The sequence below is a fragment of the Azolla caroliniana genome, unplaced genomic scaffold (assembly GCF_043228905.1).
Source record: "Azolla caroliniana isolate FFs.n. ecotype wild unplaced genomic scaffold, voAzoCaro1.0.p SCAF_5, whole genome shotgun sequence".
NCBI lineage: Eukaryota > Viridiplantae > Streptophyta > Polypodiopsida > Salviniales > Salviniaceae > Azolla > Azolla caroliniana.
In genome coordinates this window covers 4,496,976-4,514,921 of record NW_028230440.1, presented here as the reverse complement: position 1 = coordinate 4,514,921, position 17,946 = coordinate 4,496,976, and the positions used below count along the sequence as shown (strand labels likewise).

The 17,946-nt window shown below is 35.2% G+C and overlaps 1 protein-coding gene across 1 annotated transcript; it reads left to right on the top strand.

Annotated features, from left to right (window-relative positions):
• Positions 1 to 2,417: 2,417 nt before the first annotated feature.
• Positions 2,418 to 7,560, top strand: LOC147863780 (phytol kinase 1, chloroplastic-like). Its single transcript, XM_087319594.1, has 6 exons — positions 2,418 to 3,024; positions 3,798 to 3,865; positions 5,608 to 5,739; positions 6,110 to 6,225; positions 6,501 to 6,615; positions 7,036 to 7,560. Exons 1-6 carry the CDS (start codon positions 2,578 to 2,580, stop codon positions 7,229 to 7,231), a joined length of 1,074 nt encoding a protein of 357 aa, XP_087175720.1. The 5' UTR covers positions 2,418 to 2,577; the 3' UTR covers positions 7,232 to 7,560.
• The last annotated feature ends 10,386 nt before the right edge of the window (positions 7,561 to 17,946 follow it).

Below are 17,946 nucleotides of genomic sequence, written 5' to 3'. Positions count from 1 at the left end.
GACCTCATCTATTCGGTCGACCTACTTAGCCAATTCATGCAGAATCCGTGAAACCTTCATCTTGATTGCGCTAAGAGGGTACTTCGGTACGCTAGTGGTACAATGGATTTTGACATCAGATACAAGTCAAATACGATAATTCGACTCGAAGGGTACACATACGTGGACTAGGCAAGTTATAAAGCGGATAGATGGTCAACATCAGGATTTGTCTTCTCCCTGGGCAACGGAACAATCTCATGGAGTAGCAAGAAGCAACCGACAATCGCATTGTCGATCACGAAAGCCGAATACAGGGGCGCGGCGGTCGCCACGTGTGAAACCGTATGGCTGAAGCGTATACTGAAGAATTTGGGCATACCCATCAAGGATCCAATTCGTCTATACTGCGACAACATGAGCAGTATCTACCTAGTGCGGAACCCCGTATTCCACGTGTAGACTAAGCATGTTGAAGTGCACTACCACTTCATCCACAAACGCGTGCAAGCCGGAGATATAGACTTACACCACATCAGCATGAATCTACAGGTAGCCGAGATTTTCACGAAAGCCCTGGGCATCGACAAGCTGCGGTAGTTTGCGTCGAACCTTGGCCTATCTATTTCCGACCAGGCGAGCTTGAGGGAGAGTATAGAACAATGAACTGATCGATTGATTGAAGCCGAACAAGGAGCATGCAACCAAAAAGCCGAACAATCGAAGTTCAAAGCGTTCCGAAGACCGATCCGAAACAATTTTTTGATATCCGGAAGTTGTGTTTTGAAGGGGCGTGTTGAGAATCGAACTCAACTTCCCATAGAAATAGGTTTCACACTAGTTCATGGACATACCAGGCTAGTTTTGTAAATAGTAGAAAGGGTCCTTACCCTAGTTTAGTTGGTATTTAAAGCAACCTTTTGTAACTTTGTTACTGTTGGAAGGAATACATAGTTTTCTCATCTTAAGACTCTCTCTCTCTCTCTTTCTCATAAGTGCTCATACACACACACACACACACACACACACACACACACACACACACACACAGACTCACTGTCCTACCGTTGCATACAATCACTCTCCTTTCTTTACATTGATTTTCTTCTTGTGAACAATTACACTATCTAACATGAATTGCATAATCACGATACATTAATTTTCTAGGAACGAATTCTTTTTGACATGCTTATCCACCATTACAAAAAGCTAACATGAAATACACAATGGTGGTATATTGTTTTTCCTAAAGTAAAAAATAAATAAGATTCCCATGCTTATGTGTGTTTATGACTTATTGTTTCCCTTACACATGGACGTCCTTATCGTGAATATAAAAGAATTTTTGTACCCACAAGGGTAATTAAGGCTTCCTAGTTGTTGCTTATCCTCAACCCAGTGAAGAAGCAATTTTTTTTATTACCGAAGGACAACTCCTTGTGCACGAGGCGAATCAAATGTAATGTTGCATCTTTTTCTTTTCTCTTCTATCACTTCTGTGATTGTATGTGAATTGCATACATACTTGTCAACAATGCATTATATCTTCATCACTATTATATCTTCAATTGTTGAGAAGACCCTTCAATTGTCAGTTGAGTGATGTGACTCAATGGATGTTGTACGAACTGCACATTTAGTACCTCAATGTATGCTGGACAACAACAATGTAAATTGCAAGACTAAAAAAGGAACACGCTTACCTAAAAAACACTTGCTAGTGCATGGTGCAACATTTAAACAGGGAGACAACAATAACACGGAGACAAAAATAAAGCATATGCCTTATACCTGGGCCAATGTAAAAACGGGAGACGAAACCACTGTATAACATCCACCATAATCTCACACTTCTCGTGCCAAATTTACCAGCACTTTTGTGAGGTAAAGTTACTACAAGACACCATAAAAATTTCACGTAACATAGGTTAAAAATTTCCATGTCACCTCAGAGATACACACATAGACAGACAGGAAACGAAACCATCGTAAACGCACACCATAATCTTACGCATCCCGTGCCTAATCTGACGCTTCTTGTGACAAAATTTACCAACACTTTTGGTGAGGGTAAAGTTTACTACAACACACCATATAAAAATGTGCAGATAACATAGGTTAAAAATTTCCATGTATAAAAAACCTAAAGGACACACACATATGAGAGAGAAAAGTGTGTGGCAATATATGTATGTATGTATGTGATTGGGCCTCCTTCTTCAAATATGCAGGGAAAAGTAAAAAGAGCAACAAATACCTTCCATTGATTCTTCTACTAATTAAGGATCACCTTCTCTAATTTTAGCCATCCTCCTCCCCCCCCCCAAAAAACAGAACAAAACATTCTCTTGCTCTCTGCCCAAAAAAAAAAAAAAAAAAAAAAAAAAAACAGGGTAAGTAAGAAACACTAATCATTGTGAATGAACAACACTTGCGTTGCTATCATGGCCATCAATGTAGAAGAAGAAGAAGAAGAAGAAGCAGAAGCAGAAGCAGAAGCAGAAGAAGAAGAAGAAGAAGAAGAAGAAGAAGAAGGGGAAGGTCTCAGTCGCTTCTGAAGGAAACAGGGGAGGAGGAGAAACCCCATTAAGGTTAATTATGAACCCCTTTTCATTGCTGAATTCCGTCCCCTGTTCCTCCTCACACATCATTACAGAAACAGGGGTGGGAACAAGAGCTGTTTTCCCTCTTCTTTCTATCACAACTTCAAGGCGGACATTTGATGCTCACAGATACAACATTCATATTGGCTCTCCAACATCCACCTCTATATTAGATTCTTCTTCGCCTTCCTCAAGGTTGAGACGGAGTGTGAGATCTGATGATACTATATCTTCTTCTTCTTCATGGAGATTGAGGATCAGTTCCTTGTCATCAAGATCGGGCTTTCGAATACATAGCTTATCCTCTTCATCCAATTTCGGTACCTTCAATCCAGACGATTTCTTGCAGCATGATATTCTATGTACCCTTACTATCTTTGTGGGTTCTTTCGTCTGGATTAAGCTTTTTGACATCTTGGTAAAGAAGAACTTTATTGAACAGGTATGTTATCATTTAAGTCCGAATTAAGCATCTTCCATAAAGATTTAAGTAACATTTTAGGACATTTTTGTGTTCCTTTATGCAATTCTTATTCAAGATACGTTTTTGGTTCATCTATGGATTTTCCATTCATCTACTTTTATTTTTCGCCATTTTGGTCTGACACTAACATTCATCTCGTTTGCTATGGGTCTATAAGCATGCATGTATACACTCTGTTTGTTCAGCTTTATGATATGAATAATCCATTCAACCTTAAGTTTGGTCTTCTATTTTTATGGCATTTAATATAGATTATGATTACGGAGACACTTGTTGTTTCTGGTTATGTCAACCACACACTTATTTTAAGCATTGTTTTGCTTCGGAATTTTGTGTAAACCAGCATACGAGATTGTCCATTAGCACATGTTGAAACACTTCTTCTCTTCATAATATTCATTTAGCCTGTGCTTGGATTTGCTATGACATTTAACATCTATCAGAATCCTATCGAGTCTAATAGCATGTGTTTGAGATTCTCTTTTTGTTTTTTGGTTATGGTGACTAATTTCCATCTCATAATGGGCATAATCCATTTAACAATTTAAAGCTTAAGGTTTTCCATGAGCATAAACAGGAATGTCTATCAGCATGTCTCTGAGACACTTTACATTTTGTTATCACTCTCTTGTACACTTAAACAAAGATATTAAAATGAAGACATTATATTATTACCACGGGTTTGATATTTAAGAAGTGAATTATTTCTGTTTATTTCTGAATCAGAGCAGAAGTTAAGCCGCAAATTAATGCACATTTCAACTGGTGTCCTATACGTCATGTCATGGCCCTTATTCAGGTAATTCTGTTTACCTATATTTCATTCAAGAAAAAGTAGAGGAAACATGCTACATTATTTATTTATTTTGATACGTACATACTCATGCGCACACTTTATTTTGTTGCATAACACATTGCATTCCTGAAGAGGGCATATCTATCTATATAGAACTATGGACTTCTCTTTTACTTTAGAGATACGGCAATAATGTAAAAATTTCCTGAGTAAAAAAACACCTGAATGTATGATATGTGTCAAAAGTACCAGAACGTAATTGAATTGTATGTTCATATTGTCCACAATACCCATACAGTGAAAATTGCAATGACCGAAGAGCCCAGGTTATGTAGGCAAGAAATTCCTTCCAAAATTGTAAGGAGGTTCATTTCCACCAAAATAACGGACACTATGAAAACCGGAATATGTACTCGTGGTCATCTATATCGTTTAGAGATCAAGTTCCTGAACCATATGTGATGATTGTTTGGATGTCCAAGTCAACATTTCAATGCGTGTTAACTCTGGATGTCAGACTGTTCAAATCACACAAACCCATTTTCACTGAACTAGATAAATGAAACCAGATAAGATTAGAGGAAAAGGTGATAATCCTCACGCCAAGCTTCTTTAAATAAAGGCGTTTTGATGACTGAAGAGTCTGGGGTATGTAGGCAAGAAAATACTTTTGAAGTTACATGAAGGTAATATAATCTGAGATGTTTAGCGTTCACCATTTCCACCAACCCAATGGAGTATGTAAATAGTTGTAGCTGGTTGGAGATTAGGTTCCTAAACTACATACACACATGTCAACCCAGGGTATTCTCATGGCAAACGACTTTAAATATAGGCAGGTCAACAGAATGAATATTATGAAAAGGATTCAAAGTGTTTGGTAGTTTTGCATGCAGATTTATATATTTCTTAACGAGTTGAATAGTTTTGTTCTACCTTCTTTTTTCTTGTGTTAGGGCTTTATCCTGATGGTTAGTGAAGTTTGTATTAACCCATGCACTCGGGTTCAAATCTAACTCTACGCACTACTTTACTAGATGTGCCACTCTAGAATGTATGGACGAACTCATGACCCTCTAGCTTCCACCCAACAACCTTGCAACTGATCTACGGCAGTCTGGGCAGTTGAAATTATTTGTTTTACTCTCACCTTTTCTCTAAAGCTTGTATATTTACATGTTTTTTTCAGGTAACAAATCTAGCACTTAGGGCACCCCCACAGGTTTTATTAATGGGGTGCCCTAAGTGCCAGATTTGTTTCCTGAAAAAACCTGTGGGGTGCCCTCAGTGGTTTTTGCCATCTCGATTTCTGTGGTTCTTAAAAGCCTGTGCAAATTACTCATAAACAAAGCTTATTATCATCACATAAATATTATTTTCTTGGACTATTTTCACTTGTTATGATGGCAAAATCAAGAAATGTTGAAGCATAAAAGAAAAAACAAATGCAAAGCATAAAAAAAACAATAACTTCCCCTTGAAAGTTTTTCTTACATTTAGAACCACTGCCTAAGAAATACTTGTCTTGTGTTTACAACTGCATTGCAAAGACAACCACACATGCATCTATATATGAAGATGTGAAGATTTAGGCAACCTTGACTTACATACGTATATGATGTCTTTTAACCTGTGAATTACTTTTTTGCAATGCTTTAATATGCAAATTCTGAAGAATGTCGTCCTAACTTAATATATAATATATAAACTAAGGTGCTGTTTTCTCTTCTTCTTATGATGCCCAGTGTATCACCATGGTCGCGATTCTTTGCAGTCTCAATTCCTCTCTCCAATGTACTCAAGCTTCTTGTCTATGGCACTGGTATTCTCAAGGATGAGGGCCTCGTTAAATCCATAAGCCGCATGGGTACTTCCAAGTATGTTTCTCTTCAATAAGTTTTCAATTCCCATACATTTTCTTTTATGAGAAGTGGAGAGAACACAAGTTTGATCCTTGCCATGGAATCGGTCCCGATCCGCAGTGGACATGAATGATGGAAAATTAAGAGAATCCAAGTTTGCTCATTGATATGTGCCTGGACCTGTGTCACAGATGGTATTTGGTTTGATAATCTATCTGTCTATCTCTCCCTCTTTACAATGTTTCACAAGAGAGTGGAGAGAAATTTTAAAGAGATGAGTACTTGAGAAAAATGAGATTATTTTGGGGAGTTTTGAAAATTGAGGATTATATTTCTGATAATTTTTTGTGTTTTGTGTATCAATCTTACCGAATATTTCTTGCAGGGAACTTCTAAGGGGGCCATTATATTATGTGCTGGTTTTGTCTGTCTGCACTGTTTTCTTTTGGAGGGAGTCTCCTGTAGGGATGCTCGGATTAGCTACAATGTGTGGAGGTGATGGTAAGAAATATGTGTCTTCAGCTCTCTCACAGTTTATTTTTTGTGGTTTCTTCCTCATCTGTATTGGGAACCAACATTAGACATATTATCATTTTGGTTTGGCTCATCACTAATGCATATTTAATACAGACTATCTAGTAGTAATCACTGTGTTCCTGATCATTGGGCATATCTAATAACGTCATGAAATTTGTGAGCAACTTTTGTAATTATTGTTGACCATTAATTAGACATATTTAATAATTTCATGAGATTTTATTATGTTCCATGATTAGGTTTCGCGGACATAATCGGGAGGAAGATGGGTGGTGTTAGGCTTCCTTACAACCCTAATAAAAGCTGGGCAGGCAGTATATCTATGTTTGTGTTTGGATTTTTGCTTTCGATCAGGTGAGATCATTTTGTTATGAATTGGTTATTCAAGGGCACACATCAATAATACCCATGCTAGTTGTGGTAAATTGTAATTGCAAATCATATCTCTTGTATTTTTCCTAGTTATCAATATCTACCCCTTGTTAAACTGTTAGGTGTTGATATTTAAGAAAATAGAAGGGGTACAATTTATGGGACAAAAACATGAAAATACCCCCTTCCAAGCTCTCAAAAATTACCAGAGCACATCTGATGCAGTAGATTTTTTACTGGATGGGTATTCTTTTAATTTTGATTTGGTCTCTTTCTCTCATTTCTATTATCCATGATACAACCGGGTTATTACTGGATATATTTCCAATGTTTTTTTTAAGTTGACCTTTTGATATCATCGAGAATCTATCTGATGTCCAGTTGGTTCTTTTTTCTTGACAGCTTTCTCTACTATTACTCATCTCTAGGGTTCTATCTCTTGGATTGGACAAGGGCAATTCAAGATGTTGCCTTGATCTCCTTTGTGGCTACGCTTGTGGAGTCTTTGCCTCTCCCTACTGTGTTCGATGATAATCTCACGGTTCCTTGCGTATCTATTCTCTTTGGACTTATCCTATTCCCTATGGTTCTTTCCTAAAGCAGTATGATTTGGTTAGCAATTCTCAATATACTTACGATGTACATGAGAGATTTATATCTTTTGAATGTGAATGTGTTAAGAGTATGAGGTCTTATTCCAGGACTTGAAATGTTAAGAACCTTCCTCATACTCCGAAAGTGACCTGATTTGGTTAGAACTTTAGATACTTTTGATGTCAATATCCGAGTGTCTTTTACACTTCATATATATTTAATGTGATATGTGAGGTTTTAGTCAATAGTTTATTATGATGAGGACATTAAATGTACTCAAATAATTAATTGGCTTAGGGTTTTTGGTTCTGAATGGTCAAGAAGCTTCTCAAATCTTGTTTGGTTTTGGTGTGGTGTTGTTTATGTGGCCAAATTAATTGCACTAAAAAATCCTTTTTGATTGAGGTTTGCGGTGGGCGGTAAAGACCCTTATTAAATATGTGCTCAATAAAGTTCTTGGTTTAGGAGTTTTGTAGTGTGATATCTTAAATACTTCATTGGCACAAGGTTCTTGCTTCACATGCTTATAGATGTTAATTTACCAAGGACCATTGCTCTTTGGTCTGCATCATAATGTCCTATGTATTATTAGCATTACATCAACTTAGTAGTGCTTTTTTTCCAAGGAGAAATTGAACAATTGTGGTAGAGGTTGAATGGATTTGTAAATAAAAAAAGAAACAAACTTGTAGTAAAGGATAATTGACTTTTCTTTCAGAGGTTGGTATTTCAAAGAACTATTTAAAGAACCGGGATTGTATTGCAGGCATTAGATTAATGGAAGCAACTAGAAGAGGACTTAATCTGTGTAAAGTTGGGATGCCTCTAATTAAATGCAAGAAAATTCTCTCGTCATAACTTGTGGATTTCTATATCATGCCTGTGCTTGTGAGCAACAATGTTCCAATTGCTTTTTCAATAAACTGTTAAGTAAGCTCAAATAGAAGATTGTATTAGTCGTCTATACTCATGGTTGTATGGGGATTGAAGCTTTAGTATATTTTTGGCTTGCCAATTACAATTTCAATGGAGAACTTGTGAGAGGTTACTTTCAACACCGAGAACATATCTATACTGAAGAGCATATGATCACAACCAAGTATGTATATGGAAGAGCACATAATCACAACAATTGTGAATAACTCATGTTGTTATGTGCCTGACTGGCGGCGGCGACATTCTCTTTTTTTACATGAAGGCAGAAGGTAGAGCAGATTATATATATGAATCTTCGTCTTCTGCTCCCTCCCTCCCTCCTTCCATGCCAGGATTTCCTCTGGCAGGATGTGTGTGTTTTATGGCACAGGTCAAAGATGGCTGCTCAACAACCCATGTGTTTGTGCAGCAGACCTTGGACTGCAATACTGTCGAGTGCACAAGATGGAACTGCCTAACACCGGATGCGTCCGTGAACTCTTTTGTCGTCACTCTTGTACAAGAACGAAGTTAAATTGAAAGACTAGTGCTGCTTGCTGAGAGCATTCAACATGATATCCTATGCTCCCTATTTTTATTGGATCTTAGATTCTTATGTTTGGATTAAGCTGTCTGACATCTTGGTAGAGGAGAACTTCATCGAACAGGTATGCTTATCATATTTGAAGGCTCAATTTTGAGTTTTGTAATATAAAATTCATTCTATTGCATTACAGGGTATTTTTTTGGTCCCATTTCTGCATGATTTATTCATCTATGCATTAGTTGTTCAAGGCATGTAATCATCTGCTTCCATTTTGTTTTACCATTTTGTCTGTCAAGGTACATATAATCGTCTGGTTTGGTATGGGTGTATAACCATGCTCTGAGACACTCTGTTTCATGAGGTACATAATATGCATAATCCATACAAAACCTTTCTGTACGGCATTGAACATGAATTAGAATTATGGAGACATTAGTTTATTCTGGTTACATAAACCTCACATGTAGTTTAAGCTTTTTTGCTATGCAATTTAGTGTATGTAACTAAGGATGGTAAATCAGGAGACATATATTTTCTTCATAATATCCATTTGGTTCTTCAAGTTTCAACTTGGGTGTGCTATGTGATTTAGCATCATTAACATGCATTGAACTCTCATTTTCTTGATATTATTCATTTAACCTTAAGATTTTAAGCTTGAGTTGCTATGGCATTTAGCATTAATCAGAATCCTATTGTCTGTATTAGTATGCTTGAGATTATCCTTTTTTAACCATTTTTTAGTTATTAATAATTACATGCTATACATTTAACCATTTAAAGTTCAAGCTTTCCTTTTGATATAGAATTCTGAGCATAAATCAGGATGCTATTAGCATGCATCGAGACACTTTGCATTTTGTTGCAGTGTTTAGTGTTTTCTTTTGTCCTTCGGGGATACCACTGTTTATATTGGCATAGTTAAAGCCAAAATAAGAAGAGAAAACCAGGTTTGGTATTTATGAAACAAATTATTTGTGTTTATATCTGAATCAAAACGGAAGTCGAGCTGGAAATTAGTGCAGATTATAAGTGTTGTGCTATTTGTCATACCATGGCCTAATGAGCTATCCCTTAAAGTTTCATGTTATTCAAAGGAAAGAAAAGAAAATATGTTACATTTTTGTTTCATTTGCATTCACATATATCCATATACATCCCCCCCTCCCTCCTTCCATCTGCCCAATCCATCCATCCATCCATCCCATCCACCACCATGTGCGGTGGTGAGTATAAGCAAGAAGCTTCTTCAGCTCTCTCATGTTTTTATTGTAGTTTTAATATTTAATCTTGATTGAGACCCATCATTAGGCATATATCACGTAAGATCTAGTAATAGTCACTTTGGTTTCTGGTCATTATTAATGCATATCTAATATATGCAATCTAGCAATATCCATTGCTTTCCCAATCGTTCTTGAATCAACATTGGGCATATCCAATATCATAAAGAGATTTGTTGGCAGCACTCCTAATCATTGTTGGGACATATCTAATGACATAATGAGATTTTATTATGTTTCATTAGGTCCATCCGTAGGCATTGTTGATCTGAAAGAAGATGGACAGTGGTAATCTTACAACCGAACAAAAGCGGAGCAGGCAGTATATCTATGTCTATGTTTGGATTTTTGCTTTCAATCAGGCAAGGCCATTTTTTGTCAATTCATTATTTGATGAACAATTAATAATATCCCCCATAGTACTGGTAATTCAAATCATACCTCTGAAACTGCTGCCCAATATCCCGTACCCCTGTTAAAAAGATTAGGTTGTGTTAAAGGGGGTATTCTGGTAAAAACCAGCCACTTAGGGATTTATTCATTATATGAGGGTTATTATTGATTGATACATTACTCATCATTTTTGTCATTGATCCTCAGATATTGTTGAGAATCAATCTGATGCTTCATTGATTCGTTTGCCTCGACAGCTTTCTCTACTGTTACTCATCTCTAAGGTTTCATTCTTTGAATTGGGGAAAGGCAATTGAAGGTGTTTGCCTTGATCTCATATTTGGCTACCGTTGTGGATCCCATTGTTTGGTACCAAATCACAGTTCCTTGCATATCCATTTTTTTGGAACTTGCCGTGTTATGTTTCCTGCCTTGCCTTGTTCAGTTCTATTTTGGTTAACTGTAGATATACTTCCATTTTCACAAGATATTTGTATCTTTTGAATGTGAATATGTAAGATTATGAGATCTTTTTCCAGAACTTGATTATATGTCTAGTACCTCAAATATACTCAAAATGAAATCTAATTTTGTTAAGAGCACACATGACATATTGATACTTCGACGTTGATATTTGATGATGTTTGCACATGACATTTTGACGTTTAGTATTACATCATTCTCTAGTGATTATTTTGAGAAAATGAACGATTATGATAAAGATTGGATACTAAAGGCACATGGATTTCTATTTCGTGTTTTTGCTTGGAGTAATGATTCACAATTACTTGGAGCTTTTCTAACATTTTTGCATAATAATCACTCCAAATATAACTTTCAGAATTTTGGATAGCTGAACTTACGGCATCACTTGACATGGCAATCTGGATGGTAGTTAAAAACCGTACTTGTATCCATTGTTTGGTCTTCCTCCAACCTAGTAAATGTGATGATTGTTGAGAATTTCTATGTGCTTGGCAAGTTAAACTTATGTTTCAAAAGGCTACGTACATTTGGAAAAGTATCAATATGAGATCAATCTTAACAAAGCTCTAGCGTAAGATGATTTATATCCTAGTCTTTACTTGTTGGATAGAAGTTGAATAATAAGTTTCTTTGTGGCATATATAGATGGTTAGCTATATGTTGGTGTTTGACAATGTGATTTGGTGACCTTTCATAAACCCCTCATGGATTGTTTATGTGGCAATTTATGTTAGGTGTGTCAGCTTAATTGTATGCCTTTCAATCCAAATCCATGCTAGAAAATTCTATATAAATGTGGTTGAGTTTTGACTAAATACCCTTATGTTTATGTTACTCCCCAATGTGATTCATAAAGTAGCTTGTAAGGAGAAAATGGCCAAGAATTGACCATTAATTGCTCAATTTGTGGATAGAAGTTGCCTACGAGGTTAAGGGCGTTTGGGTAAATAAAGAGAAATTTGTGGGTATGTTGGTGAGTTTACCTTAAATTTATTCTCTTCAAACAAGACCAAATTCATGTGGGCGCATCCAACAAAATTTAGGAGACTTGCTAACAAACAAACAAGTGAAGAAATTGTTGCATGTTTAATCCAATAAGATAAAATAGCAAAGTTTCTTGAATTTGTTTTCAATCATGCTACACTCAACGTCACTTCTTTCGAAGTTTGTTGTATTCTTTTGTCATAATATGTGTATATCACTTCAAGAAAAGACAAGAAACAAGATGAGATACAAGGCATTTGATGCTTTCTCTAAAATATCCATGATTTTGGCCACCTCGTTCAAATACAAAACTAAGGAATTGAAGGTTTTGTTTGAAAAAGCATGATTTCGATTGATTTGCTGAATGTTATGATTCATGCTCAATTTGAATACCATTGCTTATGCAATAAAATAAAAAGCTTTGTAAACCATTCCCTAAAACCATGACGGATTTGGTTTCATAACAACAAATGGGAGAAACAAAAACTAAGAACTTCAATGTTTTGTTTGAAATAATAGGATTTGATTGATTGGTTTACATGTTAAGATTCATGCTCAATTTGAATATTGTTGCTTATGCAATCAATCAAAAAGCATTGGAACGATTACCTAAGATCATATGGGAAAATTTAAGTTTTGTGTTGGTTTCATAACAACAAATGGGACACACAAAAACTAAGGAATTCAATGTTTTGTTTGAAAGATATGATTTCGATTTATTGGTTGAAACGTTACGATTCATGCTCAATTTGAATATCATTGCTTATGCAATCAACTAAAAAGCTTTGTGAACCATTACCTTAGGATCCTAAGGGAAACTTTAAGTTTTGTGTTGGTTTCATAACAACAAATGGGACTCGCAAAAAACAGCCTTGCGCCCACGTATGTGTAATCAAAGATTATTGTTCCTTCTTGACATCTTGCCATTGGATTTTAATTTATGGAGCCATTTCAACATTTCAGACATCGGATGCTTGCCATTATCCTTCTTAGTGAAAACACAGCTTCTCAATTTCATTCTTTCCTTTGTTTCTTGTTTGAATGCCTAGTAGCAACGCTATCATTTGTATGTTTGTGATATTTTTAGTCAATTTATCTTTTCTTATTTGTCAAGGCTTGCTTGAGTTACACTCTTTCGGCAATGCCCATGAGCAGTGATTTCATGAGGCTAAAGTAGGGAATCCTTTTTATCTCGTTCTACTCTATATCGATGATGATTCTATCATTTGTGTTTATGTTTCTTTGTGATATTGTATTGTGATTTCTTTTAGTGAAGGACAAAAATGATGCAATGTGGGTTTAAAATATTTTGCATTTGAGACTTTAATGCAAAAGATTTCTCGAAGTTTTCCACGTTTGCAAATATATTGCCTTGGCCTTGTATTTGGTGTTGTATTAGTGTATCTTGGCATTGGGCAATGCCCTATCAAGTATTAATGATTAGTGTCTCTAGAAGATTTTTTGTATAAAGAAGATGCAATTGCACATACTTCATCCTTTTCAGTTTTTTTTACTTTGACTAGAGATTTTGTAAGCCATATCTTTAAGAATCCATACATATACCTCAATTCGAAGCTCATAAATCTATTTGATGTTTGTGTGGAATGGAGTGGTTAAATGCATGCATGACTTTTTATCCTTGCAAAGAGAACCTTACCATTTGTGCTACATTTGTCGAGTACTTGTGTGTCCCATGTGATGACATTGTATACTACACTATGTTAATTGCTCTCTTTCTAGTCCTTTAGACGTTCACGGAAACTCTATTTCACCGTGTTGTAACTAGTGTTTTCAACTCTGTTTTTAACATGCTAGATAAAAATGAATCATTGTACGTATCCTTTTCTAAGTCACGACTGGCTAAAAGTCAATGCAATTGGGTTGTGTGGATATTTTTCTAATAAAAAAATCTAAACCTCTATTCTCTTTCTCGACCACATAAAAGATTCTGCATCATAATCTATTGTGTCTGGATTGGACATGTCTTTCCAAGCATGAAATGAGCTTACAAGGCTCATGCTACTTGACTAAGGGGCTAGCCTTCTCCAAGTCCTTTACTTGATTGTTTCTTCTTCACGTAAGAACTTGGTGATGTGAAAGGCGGAAAACCTTCTACCATGGAAAGAACAAAAAATGCATCAATAACAATCAATAGAAATATATTGTGTACTAATGCTTTGTATTTGGGGTCTTGTTTCAACTAGCTTGTTTGAAGTTATACCATCTTGAAATGTTAATAAACACTTCTATAATTCATTTAACATGTTTCTTCTCTTGCATGACATCTATTATTTACTACTACATTCCTCTTCTCTTTTACCATATGATTTGTATGGAATTTGTCCCTATTGTAAAGTTTTTATCATTACTTAATTTTTTCGGCACATAATACCTTATATTAAATTCTTAAACATCTAGTGTCATTAAGCTCCTCACACGCTCTGAGAAAATGTTTCGATTTGGGTTCTCATATTTAATCTCCATGCACGATAATAAAATCTATCAAGTCCTCTATTGCAAATCCCTAATCAAGTGAACACATAATCACTAGTTACCCTTACATCTAGAAGGCAAGATGTGCAATATTTTCCATGTAGTTTGAATGTCTAGATTCCATGTAATCATCTCAAAGTCATATTCCTATTTTGTGCGCAGTGGAGGTGTATAAATGAATACTTGAAACCTATTTAAGAAAGAACACAATTTCTGATTTTAAATAATTAAGGTAAAATATCCTACACAAATATATCCGAGAGGATTGAGTTTTGCAAGTTGATCCTCAAGAGGTAAAAAATGTTGCGACCACAACAATCAAACCGCCAAACCACAATACAAAAATGAATTTGAAAACATCTATATACATGATTAATTACTCTATCTTTCTTCTAGTCCTTTTCCATTACTCTTTGTAGGTGCGTTGCACCAAGCAAGAATGAGCTAAAGGTTAGGCCAATGCATGTGTTTGAACCTCAACTAATTGCATTGTTGATGCATGCACAAGATCACGTAACCCTTACACAATCTAGAGATTCCTAAAGTTGCATGCTTCCACAAACACACTCACTATCACATACAAGTTTACAACTAAATTATTTCTGACAAAGTACTATACCTAATTATGTCGCTTGCCAAGGAAATACCCATATGTTGTATGTCACTTTCATATCAAACGTCTCTCATATCTCTCTCTTACATCATGTACATGTATTATTCGACATTGATATCTTTGATAGAAGAGGTGGCCTTATATATGCATGTCCCCAAGACCATGTCATCTATCTAAACACTTACTCTCCAAGATTGCACATTTCTTCATGCTTCTAAATATATGTTCCTCTCGTGTTTGAAGCATGACTTTTCATCCATATTACTAATACGCCATCAGATAAACATGACGTTGTTATTGATATTACTTGTACTATCAAAGTATCTAAAAAACAAGCCTCAAAAACTTTTCATCTAATTTTCTTGGTCCTAACCAAATTGCAGAAGAATCCTTACCAAATTGATGTATTTCCAGATGTGAATAACTTTAATGTATCTTCCTAAGACAAAATACCATTATTTGAAAGTTCTTGCATATAATTTAAATGGTCAACTCTTAGACAAGCTATCTATGTGAAATCAACGATGACATAAAAAGGTCTATCATGGTCGGATTTCAAATTGATACAATTATTTTGTGTGTGTGTGTGTGTGTAGTCTCCGTCGATACTAAATTGTTTCAAATTGTTAGAAAAATAGATAAAAAATCGTAGATGTGATTTTTTGGATAAAATAAAATAAAATCGTAGATGTGATTGTTAAAAGAAGATGAAATCATTGAGAAAAGACATTGGAGACACCTACAAATTACAATACAATCCTACACCCCCAAAATTTCACCCAAACCAAGAAATCTATTTATAAAAAACTAAACAATTTTGTTTTGAGAACTTTCCATCATTCTTGGTAATAGAACATAGGAACCATTCCATCATTGAATTCCAAGCCAAGTGGCCAATAACCTAAACATGAAACATTGGCTTGCACAAATGGAAGAGCGCAAAGTAATTTGTCATTGGTTTTTTTCACATGTTAAAAAAGATTTCGAAAATTTCTTAGAGTGTGAAATTCTACATTAATCTAATTATCGAGTGTAGTTGAGTATCTTCACAAAAACATTATCTAGTTTCAAATTTCTGTTTTTCTCTAGTTTGAACTTAAATTGAATATATTGTGTTAAGATTAATATGTTATTGAGTAGTAAATGACCCTTGGAATCATTGCTACAAAGAAAATCCTATCATTATCTAAGACCGTCATATAGCTAAGTAACTAGCATGTGAATATGCACTTTGATCCTTAACTTAATCCTCACATTTCAATCTCTAGAGGTGAGAAACCTCTCCAACAGTGAAACTAAAAAAAATGGTAAATTTATTGATTCATTCATACTTCAATCTTCCATTTAAAGTGTTCATCACAAGAAGATGGTATTGTCATGAATCCTTCATCATACCTATGAGTGCGAAAGGCTAGCTTTTGTCCTTGTGACTTCTCCACTTTGTTTATGTTTTCCCTTGTACTTGAATCTCGTATGGTAACTATTGGCATTTAATACAATGGGTGAACCACATCCCCACTAGTAAGTTAGAGGTCATAAAAACAATAGATGATAGAAAAGTATAATCTGTCCACGTCTCGTATATGTGTTTTTGTGGAGCTTAACGCACCCGACGAAACAATGGGGCATGACATTAGAAGTAATATTTATTGAGAGGAACAATATATGAGGGGTTACAACTATTCTATATGAATGCGCCGGGAAATCAAAAGGACTATTCAAAGCCAAATCATAAAACAATGTATTTTTTAATCGAAGTGTGTGTGGCATGTGTGACGGCACATCGAGAGTGTAACATGACAAAGGTTAGTTCAAGCAAAAGGGATATATGTATGCACCTGGAAAGATGGTGGTCATAAACCTATGTATTTGTGATCACCTTACTAGACAACATGAGCTAGAAGGTATTGTTGATTGTATAATATGATACACTGGATTAATCTGAAGAATTAAAAACCATTTTAGATTACGTTGCTAAATTATGATTAAGTGTTATGATCATGTCCTTGTCAAATAAACTATAAGCCTCAAACTTCATAAGATGGTGTTCGGAAATATAATTTATCGGGTAGTCATTGCCTACTTCCATATTCTTTTTTGGATGACATTTTAACTATCGAGTATATTCTTTTTTGGAAAAAAATAAATTGAAATATATAACCCTCTTTATATATAATAATGCCATGCCTAGAAGTCTTCATTTCCATATGGGCAAACTCCAACAACTTGCAAGAAATATTGGACTTCCAATTTGTTGATGGCAATATTGCACTCAATTTAATGATGTATTTACAAAATTTCAAGTGCTCATGTGCCAAATTGAGAAATTAAAATCTAGAATTTAAACACGTCAATATGTGGCTAAACATTTGGCGTGATTACAATTGTTTGATTTTGTTCATGTGCCAACACCAACTGATACTGACAAGCACAACGGTTTGAGTCAGGCTTGTTTGTTTGAATTGACAGTTCTTGACGAATAACGACAATTGATTCAATGGCAAATCTTTAGACTAAAAAGATAACTATAAACATCATAATACTTTTGATCACATGTTTATGTCATATCTTTGATGATGTTATCATCACCAACCCAATAGCTACCAACTCATAACTCTGCATTCCATCTACCAATTGTTTGTTTGTTACACTATCAAATGTAGGATTAATGGAGACAAACAATTCCCTTGGAGATGGAGTACTTGAAAGGCACATCTTTAAAAAAAGTTTGATGAAAGTTCACGACTATGCACCCAGTTGAGAGATAAACTATCAATGTCTATATTTGAACTAACTAAATTCACTAGCATTTCATTTAGAAGCTGTTTTTTTAAGACTTAATAGTTGGTTCATATGTATGCTACCAAATCATAACTAAGCACTTCATCTATCTATTGTTTGTTTGCTACACTATCAAATGTAGGATTAATGGAGAGAAGGATAGGAGAAATAAACTATCAATCCAATGCTTGGAATAAATTTAATACACTAGTTTTTCACTTCGA

What these genes read in the sequence shown, in the direction of transcription:
- LOC147863780 (XM_087319594.1), top strand. Translation starts at nt 2,578, where the DNA reads ATGAACCCCTTTTCATTGCTGAATTCCGTCCCCTGTTCCTCCTCACAC. An exon ending in ATGTCATGGCCCTTATTCAG is followed by an intron (nt 3,866 to 5,607) that starts GTAATTCTGTTT and finishes TATGATGCCCAG; the next exon opens with TGTATCACCATGGTCGCGAT. An exon ending in TACAATGTGTGGAGGTGATG is followed by an intron (nt 6,226 to 6,500) that starts GTAAGAAATATG and finishes TTCCATGATTAG; the next exon opens with GTTTCGCGGACATAATCGGG.